The 20,118-nt window shown below is 39.8% G+C and overlaps 1 protein-coding gene across 1 annotated transcript in view; it reads left to right on the forward strand.

Moving 5' to 3' along the window:
• MBOAT1 (membrane bound O-acyltransferase domain containing 1) overlaps positions 1 to 2,819 on the forward strand; it is a 28,218-nt gene extending 25,399 nt beyond the window's left edge. The window contains exons 12-13 of the mRNA XM_070942477.1: positions 1,545 to 1,696; positions 2,532 to 2,819. Of these exons, the coding sequence (XP_070798578.1) occupies positions 1,545 to 1,696; positions 2,532 to 2,670 (291 nt within the window). The 3' untranslated portion in view covers positions 2,671 to 2,819. The remainder of the gene's footprint in view (positions 1 to 1,544; positions 1,697 to 2,531) is intronic.
• The last annotated feature ends 17,299 nt before the right edge of the window (positions 2,820 to 20,118 follow it).

The following is a 20,118-nucleotide window of genomic DNA, read 5'->3' on the forward strand; positions in this document are numbered from 1 at the left end:
AGCGTCCTAGGTATCAACCAAGTATCTTCTAAAAATATATGATGTTCCGAGTAGTGCAGTTTTTTGCAGTTCTGCTGGTGTTATTGCAGGAAGATGCAATTTCTTGATGTGCTTTGTAAAATTCTTGGACATGGTACCAAGTGCCTTGATGACAATGGGTATCACTATTACATGTTTCATCCATAGCCATGTAGTTTCGATGGCCAGGTCGCGATATTTCATGATTTTTTTTCCAGTTCTTTTTCTTCGACTCTGGCATCTCCTGGTACAGTGATATCAATAAACTGTATGCATGCTTCAGCCCTCAACAACCATGATAATATTATTATTATTATTATTATTATTATTATTATTATTATTATTATCATCATCATCATCATCATCATTATCATTATCATTATCATTATCACCCTGTTTTCCCCAAAATAAGACATCCCCTGATGATAAGCCCAATCAGGCTTTTGAGCGCATGGCAATAAGGCCAAGCGCTTATTTCAGGGTTCAAAAAAATATAAGTCGGCCTTATTTTCGGGGAAACACGGTAATATTATTATTATTGTTGTTGCTGTTGTTGTTGTAATTGTCCAAACAGCACAGATACAGACTCCAACAGATAGTTAATACCTGGGTTACATGAGTCAGAAAGAAGGCTGAGCAGATATCTACAGACCCCTCACATCTTGGACATAAACTGTTTCAACTCCTCCCCTCAGGACAGCGCTATAGGCCATTGCATGCCAAAACAACTAGACACAGAGACAATTTCCCCCCATGCCATCACTCTCCTGAACACCTAATTCTCATAGGTCTGTCTAATGTGTATCAACTGATAGAGTGTGGCTGCAGTGTTATTATTTATCCTTATTAATATATTCTTTACTCCGCCCCTTTTATTGGTATTATTACGCTTATTATTCTGTTGCTTTGCATGTACACTGAGAACGTCTGTATTGGAGACAATTTCCTTGTGTGTTGAATCACACTTAACCAAATAAAGTTTAGTTCAGTTCAGCTCAATTCACTGCTCATTCTGACTATATACATAGTTATGAATATGTATTACATGCCTGTACTTACGTAATTGTGTAACCTATTTAAGGGTTTGTAAGTTAGATCCTTTTATTTAATGAAATTTAGACGCAAAACCGTTTAAACAATTGGTGTGAGTAAAATTTTATTATTTGTATAGGTACATATGTGCCATTTCAGAAAAGTCTTTACATGCTAATTATTATACCAGATTTGGCCCTTGCAGAAAAATTTTGATTGAATTTATAACATGTGTTTACTCAACTGAAATGGAGGGGCTTATTCATAGGTTTAGTATTCCTACCGATTCCATTCAGCTGCTGATCTCACTAACTTTTCCTCATAGTTTTCGAAAGTTTTTTTAAATTAGCAACATAGGAAGAAGAAAACAAATATTTTCATACATTAGAGCAAAAGTTTATCAAAACCAGGCGGCATATGCATAGACTAGAAATCTGTGAGAGATGCACTATGTGAAAATTATTTTAAAACATTTCAATTTTTTTAAAAATAAGATTAGGAACAATTGTCGGCCTGTCTTCATCTCATCCAAGCTGCTCAAGGTGTTCTATGACATAGTCACCTGGTTGGCAACTCAGCTGTCCGTTTGCTACACTGTGGCACCATTTGTTCTTCTTGCTGTTGAACCGACAATTAAATTATACAAGTAAGTTATTTATACTATTAGTTCCAAATTGTGCATTAGAATGACTGGACAGGTGTGTGAACAGATGAACAGGAAATGTCCCGTGTAAAGCCCCTTAAATTATTTGCTCAGAATATCACTTCAGCTGTCATGATGGACTTCGGCTGAGATGTGGAACTTATTAAAGTGTGTTGTGGCCCATCAGCGGCCTGTGCAGCTCGTAGCTGATTTCAACAGCGAAGAGGCTGGTGTGGTGCTGGGCCAGCAGCCTGTGCAGCTGGCACACGAGTCAGACAATGACGAGGCTGGAGAAGATGTGGTGCCAGAGGTGGGGATTCAGCCAGGGCCTCCAGAAGCTCCCATAAGTGAAGAGGAAGAAGAGGAGGAGCCTCTTCTCGATGCACGGGCGCGCAGAGCTGCCAAAAGGCAGGAGTGGCTCCTCAGGAGGAGGTCTCCTCGAGAGTAACGCTTGGGGCTAATTGGCCACTCCCTTAGCCTATTTAAGGAAGGATGACGACTAAGGCAATTTGCAGGGAACAACTTTGTTCACTCTCCTTCATTCTTACTGATCTTAGTTCTCTTATCAGTTTCCTGCAAATTGCTTCTGGGCTTTCTGCCAACCATAGTAAGATTACGATTATTTATTCTTTGGATTTTTGTAGGCTGTTAAGAAAGTTAATTAACAGCCTTTATTTGAAAAAGACTGATTTAATTTAGTAAACTAAGGTTTGTACAGACTTCGTGTGTGCTGCGTTCTTTGGGATCCGTAGCTGGGGCAGAACAAAATGGTATAATAAAACCACGATTTTTATATTGCAGTTGGTAACTGGTTTATATTGTCTCTCATCACTCACAGATCACTGTATTTCCATATGCATATTTTATGTATATTGGTATTACTGGTGCTACCAAACAAATCTCGAAAACTCAGCAGAGGGAACCAGGCCATTGAAGTGGAGGCACACAGCTGTAATAAAATCAAGAAACAAAAGTGAGACTGGAAAAAAAAATCTTCCTCTGCAAGATCATCGAACAAAAGTTACAGAGAAGAATACCGTGGCTTCATTTCAAACACTTTTTAAAGGACATAACAGAACTGGACTTTTTATCCAAGTACCACTCTTACTTGGTAATGTTTACATACTTCAAGGACAAGATTTATAAGTTTTTATAAATTAAAGAAGCTATTTTAATGAAAGCTTCTACTGCATTTAAATATTTATTCTTGTGTTTCATTTGTTGAAAATACATATTATCTATTGTTCAGGCATGTTGGTTTGCCTAACTTCTAAGGTTTTCCTTTCTCTTGTTACCCTTTCAAATTTGTTAAAATAAAAAAAACGCTGGCAGTGTTGTTCCCAAGGAATAGACTGTAAAATGTTATAAACAGCTGCTCATAACATATCAAAAGGTCTTAGGTTTATGATTTTTCTCATCTTTGGCAAAAAGGAATATTCAGATCTTAAATAAAACATTCAAGATTTATAAACTTAGATTGAAAAGCATGTGCTGTTTGACTGGAAAATAATGATAAAGAATTGTGAAATATTGTCATTCTGGTTTACCTTAGAGATATAAAATTAGATATCTCTCTTTTGTGTGATCTGAACTCTATGGATTCATCTTTATTCTAGGCTGAATAATGAAGGATACTTATCATGGAACCATCATTCCATTATAGCATTTGTTACATGGAAGCAAAATTTTATTGGAAATATCTCAGGGACAATTTATATTAATCATATGACTTGAACTGTATAGAATATGCATCTTTCAAATTGTCTGGTTTTAAAAATGTTTTTTAAACAGTAGAATTTAGGAAGTATTTTTGCATTTTTCTAAAAGAAATAAATGCTTTGAGGCATTTACACAATAAATTAATAAGAATTAAGCAACTCGGTTGTTGAATAACTTTCAGCTTGTCTGGGTGTTTGTTGGCTGCTTGTTGCAGAGTTGCATTGTTGGGAAAAAAACTTTCCGATTAAGAGTGGAAACCAACAAAGCCATGTATTCATATCAGAGAATAAAAACAAATAAATTCAAATTTCCTTTTATAAAATCAGCCACTTTTTTTTTTAAAAAAAGAAAAAGATTAATGAGCTGGTGTGTTCAAAATCAGCATGAGCAATTAATGTAAACTTGGTTTATATGACTTCTATGTAATGCACTTCCCAGAACATACTGCTTTGGAAATTAATGTTATCAGTATACATTACTATGTTTTTATGAACTGTACCATTATGTCTGTTACGCATTCTGAATAATTTCTCTGAGCAGTATTCCAAATTCTTAATTAGTCAGATTTAAAAATGCAAGAAATGTCAATAAAAATATTGAAATGCAGTAATAAAATCATTGCTCGAAGTATGATTGATTGGGCAATTTTAAAAAGATTACCAATCCTACCAATTTTAACGTATCAACCGGCTCATATTAGAAACAAGAAACACAGAAGCCCTTGTTATTTAGTTTCCTAGAATATAATTGTCATAATTTAGACCTGCAAATCATTTAAGAAGTATAACAGTATACTGGTAAGTGTTGACAATTTCTGGTTTGCCAGAAGTTCCTGAGTTTTATGAAATTTGAATTAATGGTTTAAGAATCTATATATGATTTTAATGTCTGAAACTGAAATTAAGTTAATTTGTTCTGGATCTGAGAAGGACTCATTCAGCAGCACAAGAAAAAAAAATATTAACATTTAGAAGGTTTAAATCTTGTTTTCCTCTTTCTTCAGGTGCTCTGCCTGTAAATGAAAATGAATGTTCTTCCATGCTTATGCAGTTCATCTTGATCTTCCCCATGGCATAATAATTATTTTAAAAGTATATACATTTCAAAGTTTCAGTTTTCATATCCACACAAGTGATGATGAATCAGAAGGAAGGAATCTTCAGTCAGCTTGAGAAATATTTCTTAGTGATATTTTCACCTGGAAAACCAGTTTATCAACCATGTGGAAAGGGAATTTTTCCTTACCTCTGTCCCAGGCAATTGCCTTGGGAGTTGTTTTTGTCCCTCATGCTCTCCACCTCTAAAAATTTAGTAAATAACACATTTCCTTAACCTGGCCTTTAAATGCAAAATTGTCTTTATCTTTTGAACGTTTACTTTGTTGTTAGAAGAAATATCCTTCTGGATTCAGCTCCAAGTGGGGAAAAAGACACTGTAAAACATGGAGACTGCTTGGAAAGATGGTTTAATGGTGGACAGGATCACATGGTTTGAATTCCTGAACAGAAAAAGGGCGGAGATGCTGCGAGTCCCCGGGTTTTATGCCCTCTCTGGCTTTGAACTTCCTGGGGCCCAGAAAGAGTATCCTGATTGGTTGTCAGATTCCCAGGGGGTGGGGGTCTTAGTTAGTCTTTCTGGTTGATGTAATCTTCCCAGGTGCCATGTGGTGAGTTTCTGTTGCTAAATGGGTCCTATTGTGTTAGTTTCTGTTGCTAGATGGGTACTATTGTGTTGCAGATGATGGTCCATTGACAAAGATGGGAGGGAATTGAGTTTCTGCCTCTGGCCCATTGACAAAGGGTGGGGGTGGGGGGCAAGAAGGTGGGAGCTGTTTCGTCTTTAAAACATGCTTCTCCATTTTTCATCCAAGGAAACATAATATTCTGCCTTTTTAATATTTCCTAAAATATTTCATTCTTCTAGGAAAGGGGTGGGTGCTAACTTCCTACAATGTTTTGTTTTTTTTTAATAAGCTGCCTTGAGTGATTAATTTGAACAGAAAAATGAAATGGCCCAGCCAGTGAGTTCATAGTGAAGGTTTCTGGGAGTTGCAATTTAATAACATCTACTTATGGAATGGTAGTTTTTCCACTCCTGCTAGAATTGTTTCAATAATATTTTTAAAGATATCTGCTTTTAATGAGACATAGCAGTAGTGCCATCTAGTGGTCACATACATATATTAACTTTGTTTAAAAAAGAATCTTGAAAAGCAATGGAGATACCTAAACATGTTTTTTTTTGGCCACATCTTATATATTTATTTTAGCTTTGTACGGAAAATGGACATACATCGTGCAAATACATATGAATGCAACCTGTAAAGGGGTTCATTGATATACAGATGGTCATCCAAATAATCTCAGACTCAAGCTGTTTAAGGTGTAATGTGACTACATACATGGTACATTGGTCTCAGTTTTCAAATAGCAAAATAAGTATAAATAGAAAATCTAGGACAAGCATGTGCAATAGTTTTAGACCAAAAACTACACTTGAGTGGAAAAGTCACCTTCCAAAAGATAATGGGGCAAGAGTAAAACCTAATTTAACTTAATTTTTACAATTGAATGCAATTAAAATTAAATTCATTGTATGCAATTTGCCTCCATGTAAATACTTCCAGGACTGTGACAGCCAGGTGGATTCAGGCAGTAATAAATTCTTCACTACAGGAAGGGATGTTTTGGGAACCTTTTAAGGAGACCCTGGTTTGCCCCTCCTTAGAAAAAGGCAGCTCTTAATTCTATCTGGACAATTTTTGTCTGGTCCCCCACCTTAGAGAAAATGGTAGGGAAGATTATTGCTTGGCAGTTTCAGAGAGTCTTAAATGAAACAGATTATCTAGACCCCTTAAAGTCAGGTTTCAGGCTCAGTTATCGGACAGAAACGGCATTGGTCTCACTTATGAGTGATCCAGGGGTGGGTTCTAAAAATTTTTACTACTGGTTCTGTGGGCATGGCTTATTTTGTGGGCGTGGCTTGGTGGGGGGGGTTAATGTGACTGGGTGGGCGTGGCCAACTTTTTTTTACTTTTAAAAGCATTTTTTCTAGAACCTTAAGAGGTTGCAGAAAAAAATGCTTTCAGGAACCTCTGACGATCAGGCAACTCAGCGGGGATCGCCAGAGGCTTTTAAAGGCATTTTTTTTTTCTACAAAGAGGTTGCAGAAAAAAATGCTTTCAGGAGCCTCTGACTGAGCAACTGAGCTGCGCGATCATCAGAGGCTTTTTTTTAACTTTTAAAAGCATTTTTTTGGCTGAAGAGGTAGAAAAAATGCTTTTAAAAGTTTTTTTTAAAAAAGCCTCTAATGAGGTGGGCGGGGTAAGCTAGCGGCGACCAGGCCGGGGACCGATTCGGGGCCTGGCCAGCCAATGTTATTACCGGTTCTCCAAACTACTACAAATTTTTATTATCGGTTCTTGCGAACCGGTGCGAACTGGGAGCAACCCACCACTGGACTGATCTCTGGTAAGAGCTGGATAGTGGTTGTGCATCCATCCTTGCTTTCCTTGACCTTTCAGTGACTTTCAATGCCATTGACCATGATATAACCCTAACCCATGATATCCTTTTGAGCTGGCTACATGGTTTGGTTTTTAAACACAGACTTAACACTGGTTTGGCTCCTTTCTCCAAGGCCAGTCCCAGTCGGTGTTGATAGGGAATGAAAGGTCCAGTTCACAGTTTTGTGGGATGCTGCATGGCTCAGTACTCTCTACTCTTTTAACACCTACATCAGGAGTGTCAAATTTGCTGCCCGCGGGCCGGATGTGTCATGCACTGGCCACGCCCATCTCCGCTTTAGCAAAGGGGGTAAAAGTCGTGATACGTCATGTGACGACAATGATGTCATGACTTTGACACCCGTGACCTACATGAAGCTGCTGGGTGAGAGCATTCACCAACATGGAATGAGGTACCATTAGTATGCTGATGATACTCAAGTTTACATCTTCAATCCGAGTCATCCAAGTGATGCTGTCACTGCCCTTTCATGGTGTCTGGAGGCTGTGGGGATCTCAAAGGGGGACACCAAACTTCAGCTGAATCCTGGAAAGATTGAGTGGCTTTGGGTAGATGGAGCTTCTGGTTCTGGGACTTTAACCTATTTAGTTCTGGACTCTAGAGTACCCCAGATAGACACAATCCGGGGGTTCTCCTGGACTTGTGACTCCTGCTCAATGAACACGTGGCAGAGTCATGCTATGAGAGCCTTTGCACATGTGTGCCAGTTGCACACTTTCTTGGATTGGGAATCCTTGAATTCAGTGACCCAAGCCCTGGTCCTCTCATGATTGGGCTGCTGCAGTGTGCAATCCTTGAAGAGCATTTGGAAGGTTCAGCTGGTGCAGAATGCAGCTTTATGGGCAGTTCTTGCAGTCCCTAGGGTGACCCAAGTTACACCGCTGTTGCGCAAGCTGCACTGGCTGCCAGTTTGCTTCTGGGTTCAATTCATGGTGTTGGTTGTCACCGTTAAAGCCCTGTATGACATGGCTACAGGTTATATGAGAAAGTGATTAACCCTGATGGGATTAACCCAACCCACCTGCACCGGCAGAAGGGACATGCTGTGGGTCCCGTCAATCAAGGAATTTTGGTTGGCGGGATCCAGAAGAGTCTTTTATTGTGCCAAATAGCCTGGGGCCTCACTGCGGGTGGGGCACTTTGGAGGTGGCTAATGGATAGAGAACATTCTATCTCCTTTCTGTACATAGTTTGATTTCTTCCTCTCCAGTTTTATTTTAATTGAATTTTAAATTTATGATTGTTATTTATTGTTGTAATGTTTTATAATGCATTTTAATTGGATGTCTATAAGCCTCCTAGAATCATATCTGTTGAGATGAGCAGCATACAAGTTTAAATAAAAAGAAAGAAAGAAAGGAAGAAAGAAAGAAAAGAAAGGAAGGAAGGAAGGAAGGAAGGAAGGAAGGAAGGAAGGAAGGAAGGAAGGAAGGAAGGAGCTGTCCGCAATCTGGCCTCTTCCAGAATATGAAAGCTTTCGGAGTCTAATCCAGCAAAGACTTTTTTCCTAAAACTTCTAGAATGATCCTTTCAGAGAAATTAAAAGACCCATATAAAAACTCAGCCATAGCAGTTGGGTGGACGATTCATTTAGTTAAATAAAACTACAGGTAGTCCTCATCTTATAACAGTTCGTTTAGTGACCTTTCAAAGTTACAACAGCACTGAAAATTGTGACTTATGACCATTTTTCACACATACAACCATTGCAGCACCCCTATGGTCATTTGATCAAAATTCAGTTGCTTGGCAACTGGTTCACATTTATGAGGGTTGCAGTGTCCTGGAGGCACGTGATCAGCTCTTGCAACCTTCTGACAAGCAAAGTCAATGAGGAAACCCGATTCACTTAACAAGTTACTGTTAGTAACTTAACAACTGCAATGATTCACTTAACAACTGTGGCAAAAGAGGTCATAAAATGGGGCAAACTCCCTTAACAAATGTTTCACTTAGCAACTTAAATGTTGGACTCAATCGTGGTTGTTACTCGAGGTCTACCTGTATCTATTGAGCCATGTTCAATGAGAAGCATATCTAGAAGTCTGTTTGCATCCAATTTTAAACCAGACACGTCTTTTACAAAGTCATTATTTCAACCGTTTCTTCATCCTCTGCGAAACTACACGCCAAGTGATAATAATATTTCTGTTTCAGGCATTCTAAAGAGGACCTGGGATTGGGAGATCACCCTGTATCTAATGAATGATAAAATGTTCTACCTTTTTTGACTTTTATTTCTCAATACCTTAATGTTTTCAGGGCAGCATTATAGAGAAAGGGCAACACTCAATTAATTAGTTATAAATATGTATAACCCTGTTCTGTATGTCAGTCAGAGAAACCTTCTTAATAAGCCATCCCATTAGGATAGACTACTGACTCATCTCTCTGCTTTTCTAGTCATTTGGAATTTAAATCCAATTAATCTGCTGTCTTGATTTAATTATTGGAGAGGAGGAATGTTACCTTCAGAACATCATGATGTATTTTCAGACAGCAAAAAGGACTGAAAATAAGTTGGTCACAGAAATATATATTATGTATATGGGTTCATCGGGGGATGGGGGGTGAGAGAGAGAGAGAGAGAAACAAACAGCCAGATGTTATGGCTTTCTGAGGTAACTTACAAAAAATAATATTCTAGTTTCTTTGATGTTTATCTGAATTTTGGGGAGAGGAATAAAACTCTAAAAATTAAAGACCTAGCAAGACCACCTACTAAATACTTTCTTTGCCCTTTAAGTTAGAAATATCTCCAAGTTATCAGTTCTTTCCTTCTTTCTCTCTTCTATTTCTTCTATTTATTTTTTTATTTCGGTGTGTGTGTGAGGTTTATTAATTGACTTCAGTATTTCTTTGCTTCATTTATTTTTCTGTATCTTTGTATTCTTAATTTTTTTTTTTGGTAATCTTGCTAGAAAACCAATCAACTTGGAAAGGAAAAAAAAATTAAAAGCTGACCTATACTTTTAAGTCTGCAAAAGGAAAATAAAGAACTTGTCATAGGTTTCTTTCCTTCCCTAACAATCTGTATTTCTCTTTTCTGAACACAAGTGATAAAACAGAAAAGGGCTAACTTTATGAGAAGAGATTTGTTGCTGCCTGTAACCATGGCAAAATGGACAGACAGATAGTCCAACCCACGTCTGATGGATTCCTAGCAGGGGTGGGTTCTAAATTTTTTTACTACCGGTTCTGTGGGCGTGGCTTATTTTGTGGGTGTGGCTTGGAGGTCATGTGACTAGGTGGGCGTGGCTAGCTGGTCAGAGTCATTTCTGGAAGGTCCTCGCACTTATGACCCGACTCATTTGTTTGCTTTTAACACTGATCAGCTGTAGGACAGCCCTTTGAAGCCCCGCGGCAAGAGTTTAAACAGTTTTTTTCCCTCTAGTCATCAGCTGGGACTCAGGAGGCAGCAATAGATTGGGGGTGGGACCAAATAAAAGGTAAGAATAACGTGGGGGGTGGGTGGGCGGGTGGGGGAGAACCCGGTTTGGTGACATCATATCGTCACCGCTACTGGCTCGGCCGAACCGGACTGAACCGGGAGGAACCCACCACTGATTCCTAGGTAACTGGCAGGAAGTCCCCTGAATGCCACATGGACTACCAGAACCAGGAACAGTGGTGGCATTCAGCCGATTCGGGCCAGTTCGGGCAAACTGGTAGTTAAATTGCTGGTTGGGAGTGGTGCGGTGGCCTAGAGGTGGAGGCTCTCTCCTCACAATCAGGAGGCTGTGAGTTCGATCCTAGGTAGAGGCAGATGTTTCTCTGCCTGGGCACAATGAGAATATATCTGCTGAACAAAACTCCACATTGGCGACAGGAAGGGCATCCGACCATTAAACACTCTGCTAACTCCATTCAGTTGCCCAGACTCCATCCCAGAAGGGATTATGGAATCGTTAAAAGATAATGATGATGAATGGGTTACTTACTTTCAAAGGTTCCATCTAGGGGCAGGTTTCAAAACCCGTCGCTACTGGTTCACTTGTGGGCGTGGGTACTCTTGCGTGTGTGATGCTTCTGCGCATGCACAGAAGCGTCCGGGCGGGTGGGCAGAGCCTCCCACCGCCGTTACCGGTTCGTCCTGGTTCGGGGTGAATCGGTAGAACCCACCACTGGTTCCATCTGGAACCACACAAAATAACTATGAGCCTTGGGAGGTAGGCCAGCTAGGAAACAAACACTGCAATAAAATTAGTATTTTATTGTTATAGGGAATTGCAACAGAATCTTGAAAACTTGCCCTTTCCCCAAAATCCCTTGTCTATCATTTTCCCTTACTGGTTCTCAGCTACATTCTTGTTTCCACATTCTTCAATAAGAACAGATAGTTTCTTTTGTATTTCCTTAACCTTTCTCCTAAGTCAGAAGAGGTAAATGTTCCATTAGTCAAATTTATTGCAAGTAGAAAGGTAAAAGAGTTTATTGTTGGAAACTGGGTGTGTGCGTTTTAGCTTGCATTTGTCAGCTAGTATATTAAAATGGATCCTCTTTCTAACTTGGAATAAACCTGGCTAACGAGATTGTTTTTTTTTTTTTTTTTTTTAAATTTGATTTATATGCCGCCCTTCTCCGGAGACTCAGGGCGGCTTACAATGCTTTAAGCAATAGCCTTCATTCTTTTGTATATTTTATACAAAGTCAGCTTATTGCCCCCACAAACTGGGTCCTCATTTCACCTACCTTAGAAAGGATGGAAGGCTGAGTCAACCTTGAGCCTTGGAGAGATTCGAACCAGCAGAAATTGCAGGCAGCTGTGTTAATAACAGGGTGCACTAAACCCTTGTACTATCAAGGCTCTTGTGACAATCTAACATTCTGTGGGCTGTGAAATGTTGTTAGGCCTTTGACAATCTCTTTGTCGGGCTTTTGACTGTTAATTTTAGTATTCATTTTAATGCTATTGAAATGTTGTTAGCTGTCTTTGAGTTCTTCCTGGCAGAGTAGAAACGGAGAAAATAAATAATAATTTCAGTCCTTGGATTTAAAATTTGTACAATCTTAACCGGTTTGCACGTTCTCCATTAATTTTCGGGTGGGGGCAGGAATTGTACGGTGTTTGCCAGCTTTTCTGCAATATGGCACCTCTTTGGCAGGAACTATTATGTTATCTTCTCCTGGATGTTAAAAAGGATTCACCTAAAACCATTCATTGCTTTTGGTTTCCACCCGCTGGGCTAATATCCTAGTGCCTGAAATTTTCTTTCAAATCTGAATGTTTCTAAGTAGCATCTGAGTCACCAAAGAGGGCTGTGAATTGCTTCTTTTATTTTATGCTGTTTTTCTCTTGCTCTCTTAACATTCGGCTGCAAATGAAAATACCTTTTTCAACTCTGGTGTTATTATTACTGCTATAGATGATGGCACCTTTAATGTCTACTATTCATTGTCATAATGGCTGCACCTGTGTATAGCAGGCATACTGGAACTGCAGCAGCTGTGGACTGTAATTGCAAAAACATTATTTTCTGATTTTTCCCTGCAAGCATTGTGTGTGTGCCTGAGACTGAAATGCTGTGAAGGTCCATATATAGAAGGACTATAGTTCTCCTTCCTGGTCCTATAAATATATGCAAACAAGATGATTAAGGATCGAAAACTTCCGTTTATGCTTGACAGTCCTGGCTTGGCTTTTTCCCCACCCGGCTTCTCTTTCAGTCTTTTTTTTTTTTTTTTTTAAAGAATTCAAGCACAAAAGACCAATTGATAGTAAAACATCCTGTCTTATTTGAACCTAACAGTTACCAACTGGGTACGTCTTAATCCAGACTACAACGGAGCCTACAATTTCTACTGCTAAGGGAGACGGTTGTAAAGCGAGCTTTGCCCCACTTTACAACCTTCTTGCCACAATTGTTAAGTGAATCACTTAACAATGAACTTAGTCGTGAAGTGAGTCTGGATTCTCCATTCACTTTGCTTGTCAGAAGGTCACATTGACCCTGCAACTGCCATAAATATGAGCCAGTTCCCAAGCATCTGAATTTTTATCACGGGATCATGGGGGGATGCTGCAGCGATCCTAAGTATGAAAAAGGGTCATACGCAGTGGTGAAATCTAAAATCTGTTACTACCGGCTTGGTGGTGGTGGTGGTAATGTGACTGGGTAGGCGTGGCCAATTTTTTTTTTTTTTACTTTTAAAACCATTTTTTCTACAACCTCTTTGGCGAAGAGGTTGTAAAAAAACGCTTTCAAAAGGCTCTGACGATCCCAGCTGAGTTGCCTGATTGGCAGAGACTTTTTTTCTTTTAAATGCCTCTGACGATCAGGCAACTCAGCTTGGATCGTCAGAGGCATTTAAAAGAAAAAAAGGGGTTTTTTTTTCTTTTAAAAGCCTTTGACAATCCCAGCTGAGCCGCATGATCATCATCAGGCTTTTTTTTTTTTTACTTTTAAAAGCATTTTTTCGGTCGAAGAGGTTGTAGAAAAAATGCTTTTAAAAGTAAAAGAAAAGTCTCTGATGATTGTGTGGCTCAGCTGGGCATGGGGGGGGGCAGGGATTTTTGCTACCGGTTCTCCGAATCACCCGCCTCCATCGCTACCAGATCGAGCGATCCAATCCGAACTGGGAGCATTTCACCCCTGGTCATACATCACGATTCAGTTGTAGCAATAGCAATAGCACTTATATACTGCTTCACAGAGCTTTTACAGTCCTCTCTAAGCAGTTTACAGAATCAGCCTCTTGCCCCAAACAATGTGGGTCCTCATTTTACCCACCTTGGAAGGATGGAAGGCTGAGTCAACTTGGTGAGATTCGATCTGCCAAATTGCAGGCAGCTGGCAGTCAGCAGAAGTAGCCTGCATTCTAACCACTGCACCACCACGGCTCTTCAAACTTCGAATGGCCACTAAACGAACTATTTTAAGTTGACCACTACCTATATTATTATCCCTATCCATAAGCTCTACCCCAGTCTTCATCCCAAGAAGGGATGCGGTGGCTCAGTAGCTAAGACGCTGAGCTTGTCGATCGAAAGGTTGGCAGTTCAGCGGTTTGAATCTCTAGTGTCGCGTAATGGGGTGAACTCCTGTTACTTGTCCCAGCTTCTGCCAACCTAGCCATTCGAAAGCACGTAAAAAATGCAAGTAGAAAAATAGGGATCTTTGGTGGGAAGGTAATAGCGTTCCGTGCACCTTTGGGATTTAGTCATGCCGGCCACATGACCATGGAGACGTCTTTGGACAGTGCTGGCTCTTCGGCTTTGAAACGGAGATGAACACTACCCCCTAGAATTGGGAACAACTACCACATATGTACGAGGGGAACCTTTACCTTTACCTTAGTCTTCATTCCACCCCATCCAATATTTCCACTAAAGAGCTCTTAGAGAGGGACTCCTCCAGAGAAAAATCAAAGCTGGAAATTCAATTCAGTAAGAAAGTTATTCTTTGTGTGTTTGGTCTTCTTTCGAAGACCAGGTTTGAGTGATTTGGCAGTCTGGCTTAGTATTCTATGTGTATACATGGCTGATGAGTTCAGTTGTCGATTTACTATCTAATGACTTGTTCAATGCTTTCACAGGGGGATTCTAGAGATGTCACATCATTTTGTAGTGTTCTGCCATTTTGCCCTAGTAATGATCCGGAACAGTGCTACATTGCCAATATTTTAGAATATTTCTTTTGAATGCCAGTTACTACTAAATGGATGTTGAAATGTTTTCTTTATTTTATTTTGATAGAAATTTGTGGGGGAATGTGGAAATAAGACAACTGACATTGAAAAACAAGAGGGAAAAAAAGAAATCAAGAAAGCCTTCCGGAATAAATTTGACATAAATCTAAAATGTGGTGGGGGTGGGGGAGGCATTTTTGCATATTATTGGTGCTTTGATTGTCAATCTGAAACTATGGAAATGAAAATTAGAAAAATGATAGCATGGTAGAAATATAATTACAGTATTTAATGATTGCAACAATAAAGCTTTATTTTTTGTCAAGATCCATTTGGGGCTCTAAAAAATTAGGAGGAAAAAGACTGAATCTATGAAGCAAACAGCTTATTTAAAGGATATTGCTGAAAGTAAATACAGGTAGTCCTTGACTTACAACAGTTCATTAAGTGACTGTTCAAAGTTACAGTGGCACTGAAAAAAGTGACTTATGGCCATTTTTTACACTTATGACAGTTGTAGCATCCTCTTTGTTACGTGATTTACATTCGGATGCCTGACAACTGATTCATATTTAGGATGATTGCAGTGTCCCAGGGTCATGTGATTCCCTTTTGCGACCTTCTGACAAGCAAAGTCAATGGGGAAAACCAGATTCACTTAACAACCATTCTACTAATTTAACAACTGCAGTGATTCACTTAACAAATGTGGCAAGGAAAGTCGTAAAATAAAGCAAAACTCACTTAACAAATTTCTCACTTAGCATAAATTTTGGGCTCGACTTTGGTCATAAGTTGAGGACTACCTGTATCCACAGTCTGAAAGCTGGCTATTCATAGGGTCAAATTAAGCAAATGGGTAGAAGATTTTAACAGCAAATCAAAGCTGCAACTTTCAAAAGGGATTATTTGATTAGTTATAAACCTTGGGTTTACCGGCCTTCTCTGTAAATTTCAGACTGGGGTCAATCATGATTTGTTGAGAGTGAACAAATTGAAACTCAGTCCGGATGGAATGGGACGGGATGGGATGCAAATAGAGCAGGGGTGAAATTCACTTACCTTCCCTACTGGTTCGCAAATGCGCATATGCAGAAGCTTAAAATCATAACAAAAAAGTGACGTCATAATGTCCACGTGGGTGGGCGGAGCCTCTCGCAGCCACCACTACCAGTTTTCCCGAGCTAGATAGAACTGGCTGAATTTTACCCCTGAAATAGAGTTCTCAATTCACATTTGCTTTTTTGGAAGGGGGCTACATAACCCTTTTAGCATCCATTCTTTCCCAGAATAGCTGTTCCTGTGAAGGGGTGCTGTAACAGAAGATGGCAGTCTTTCCTCAGTCTTTGTAAGAGCTTTACAGAAATTTCCGTTTAGATGGATAGATGGATATGGATGTGTATGTGTGTTTATGGATTATTAAAATGAAAATGTATCTTAAGAGTTATTCTAAGACAAATATAGGAACAAATTATGATTAAAATGTGTTAAAACGACACCACACAAGCAGTGGTTTACTGGGAATCTTATTTCTAAATACTGTTTTTCAGAAACATGCATTTCAAGATAGATATGTGTGCCTATCTGTGTTTGTGTGTATGTAACATTCTAAAATTACATGCTGCATACTACAAATTCTCAGTGGTACTGACATTTTCCTTATTCTGTATCTAATATATTATCTACTTCAAGCAGCCCGAGAAAGCCCTACAAATCCTTCTTGTGTGCAAGATACATAGGTTTACAGAAAAAAATAAAATCAGCTCCCATGATTTTATAGAATCATGAAGCATTATAAGCACTATCAGGTAGACAGGGGATTCAAACCGAATCATCAGCCTAAGGATCTCTAATAAATTCATTATGGTATTTCCATGGCATACTTTTCCCACAATTATTTGATATTCAAGGACACGATATAAAGCTAAATAAGCGCTGAAGGATGTGAAGAGCCAGTTTTCCCAAACTAGGAAAAAACGTGGCTTCCATTCTCCTTGCTCAGGGATCTTGATGGAGAGGGTGTGGGAGCAGAAATCGTATGATTTTGAAATTCTACATACATTTTTGAATGGAAATCATTCATAGGCAGTTCAGTGGACAAAGAAAAATGCAACTGTATAATTATCAATAAATGAATTACAGGTTTTCCTTTAACACTACAGTGACTCATTGATATACATAAAGTATGTGTTTACAGATAGTTCTCAACTTACGATTGTTCATTCAGTGACTATTCGAAGTTACAATGGTGCTGAACAAATGGGGTCATCTGTATTCTGGCTGTTCCAGCACCACCACGGGTACCTGAATGTGATCTGGGCACTTGGCAACCAGTTTGCACTTACAACCAGGTGATTGCCATTTGCAATCTTCTCTGCCAATGGAAGAAGCTAGCACAGAAATCACAAATCTGGGAAATCTCCCTCATCCACATACCCTTTTCCAGCCCCTCTGTACTTCCACAGTGCTGACCACTCCAGCACCCCTCCCTGATTCTCCTTCACATCCTTACGCACCCTTCCCACCCCTCTCATGCCTCATGCCACCCCCCACCCCCCCGTCCATCCCGGCAGCAGTCACTTGTGTGCCTGCTGGCTTGCAACTTGTAACTTCCTGCCACTGACTTTGGTTGTGGGAAGGCAGCGGGAAGCTGCCTAGCATAATCATATAGTCTTGCCTAACGAAATAACCTTAGATAAAGATCTAGAGCAGGGGTGTCAAACTCGATTTCATTGAGGGCCGCATCAGGGTTGTGTTTGACCTTGGGGGCCCAGGGTGGGTGTGGCCACCTCAATGTCACTCACGTCGCGGGCACCTGTGGTGGCCTGAGAGCTCTGCCAGTGAAAAGAGGCTCCTGAGCTCCGTTTTCAGCTGTGAAGGCATCCTGCAGCCCTCTGCCAGCGAAAACGGAGTTTAGGAGGACTGCATGCAGTCCTCGTGAGCTCCGTTTTTCACTGGCAGAGGCACTACGGGCTGGTCCTTTGCTGTTTCCAGGGTGACCCCGCGGGCCAGATTTAAGCATCCCACTGGGCTGGATTCGGTCCCCAGGCTTTGAATTTGACACCCCTGAACTAGAGTTCAAATTTCAATTGAGTTATGATTTTGCTTGGTTTGCTTTGCTAAAGTTTATTGCATTTTTCCACACATGGGATATATAACACAAGAAGACACTGATACACATACATACACATATGAGTTCCAATGATATCTATTATAGGTAGACTTCGACTTACAACAGTTCATTTAGTGACTATTCGAAATTACAATGAAAAAAGTGACTTATGGCAGTTTTTCACCCTTATGACCATCACAGAGTTCCCATGGTCAAGAGATCAAAATCCAGAACTCTTGGCAACTGACTCATATTTATGACGGTTGCGGTGTCCCAGGGTGATGTGATCACCTTTTCAAACCTTCTGAGAAGCAAAATCAATGGGAAAGCCAGATTCACTTAACAACAATATTACTAACTTAACAACTAAAGTGTTTTACTTAACAACTATGGCAAGAAAGGTTATAAAATGAGGCAAAACTCACTTAACAAATGCTTCACTTAACAACAGAAATTTTGGACTCAGATGTGGTCATAAGTTGAGGAATACCTGTATTCTCTGATATGTTAATTTCAAGTTAAAGTAAAATCTCCTTTATGTTGAATTTGACTCATCCATATTGCTTTGTGGGCAGCAATTCCAAACTAGTGGATAGCCCATTTTCCTTCTAGTTTTTCTGCAACAGTAAATCTACTTTTGTTCCCTTTGGGAAGATGTTATTGTCTACATAGTTTTCATACCTGAGATTAATATATTTTAATTTCATTAGTATTGTTCATTTGCAAATGTTTGGACGAAGAATTCAGTTCAAATTTGCCTAAGAACTTCCTAATCAGGATATATACAGGAGTGGGATTCTACTGGTTTGGACTGGTTCAGGTAAACCGGTAGCTCCAATGATCAGCTGGGAGAGAACCGGTTCGCTCCGATGATCAGGTGAGCCCGCCCGCCTGCCTCTGCACTTTACTGACCTATATCTTCTCATCTGATTTGAGCGGCACAGCAGATTGCCATTCCTCAGCAGTGTTACTCCCCAGCAGTAACGCGGAAGGTAAGTTTTTGTAAAACTACGCATGCACTTGCACACAAAGTGCGTGATCCCCGATCCAGTTGTTAAACCAGCAGGGTCCCACCACTGGATATAAACATGTGCTTTATTAAAAATAATATATTCATACTGCATTTATCAAACATATATTCTCTTCATGTAAACCTCAGTAAGTTTACTGTGGTTTCTAAGTAATATTCTGCCAGATCTGCTATCCTGTAGATTTGGTAAATGCAGTTCTTTTTTCTAGAATGATGGAACCTAACTGGTTTTAAGTGGATGGGAAAGCCTTGTGATATAACTGAAGACAGGTAACATAGTTTATCCCTGGTTCAATCACACATTGCCAAAATATCATTAGCCAGTTCATAATAAAAATATATAATTTAACTCTAGTATGCATGATAAAAAGTGTTCTCTATTTGGTGCAATTACCGTATTTTCCGGCGTATAAGATGACTGGGCGTATAAGACGACCCCCGACTTTTCCTGTTAAAATATAGGGTTTGGGCTATACTCGCCATATAAGACTACACCTCTTCCAACGCACACCAAATAAAAATTAAAAAACATCAACTGGCTCACCCACAATGTAAAAGCAGCTGTGCTAGACCCAAAATGGCCCCTGCAACAAGCAGGAACCTCACACAGCCACAAAAAGCCCAAAAAAACAACTTTCACACTTTACACACACAAAATTCCACATACAGCTTTGTGAGATTTTTTGTGTTGTGTAGTTAGAGTGAAACACTACAGAAACACACTAAATCTCAGAAAGCTGCACAAATATTATTTTATTTTATTTTTATATGAAAACTTCCTAAACTTTAAATGGCTAGGTTTAAAAAAGAACAACTAAAAAAAACCCCAATTAACTATTTTTTTAAAGCTCCCAAAGGGGAAAAAAACTTACCCAATAGAACAGGGGTCTCCAACCTTGGCAACTTTAAGACTTGTAGGCTTCAACCCCCAGAATTCCTCAGCCAGCTTTGTTTTGCTGGCTGAGGAATTCTGGGAGTTGAAGTCCACAACTCCCTGCCTGCTTGATTGCAGGCAGGGAGTGGCTTGCTGATGGAATGGATTCAGGCAAGCGAAGCAAGGCTAGCGTTGCAACTAGCAGCTAAGGTAAGCAAGCTGGGGGGGAAAAACTTTTTTCCTTTTACATGGCTCTGGCAATCCCAGATGCGTTGCCTGATTATCAGGCAACTCAGCTGGGATCGTCAGAGCTTGGATCGCCAGAGCCATGTAAAAGGAAAAAGTTTAGCCTGATTAGCAGGCGAAGCTGGGATCATCAGAGCTTGGATCGCCAGAGCCATTTAAGGCTCGTCAGAGCCTTTTGGGCTGGTCTGCCTGGTTACAGGAGAACAACACTCGGCTTATAAGACAACCCCCGACTTTTGAGAAGATTTTCATTTGTTAAAAAGTCGTCTTATACGCCGGAAAATACGG

The sequence above is a fragment of the Pituophis catenifer genome, unplaced genomic scaffold (assembly GCF_029215685.1).
Source record: "Pituophis catenifer annectens isolate HBS135680 unplaced genomic scaffold, rPitCat1.0.hap2 SCAF_3, whole genome shotgun sequence".
NCBI lineage: Eukaryota > Metazoa > Chordata > Lepidosauria > Squamata > Colubridae > Pituophis > Pituophis catenifer.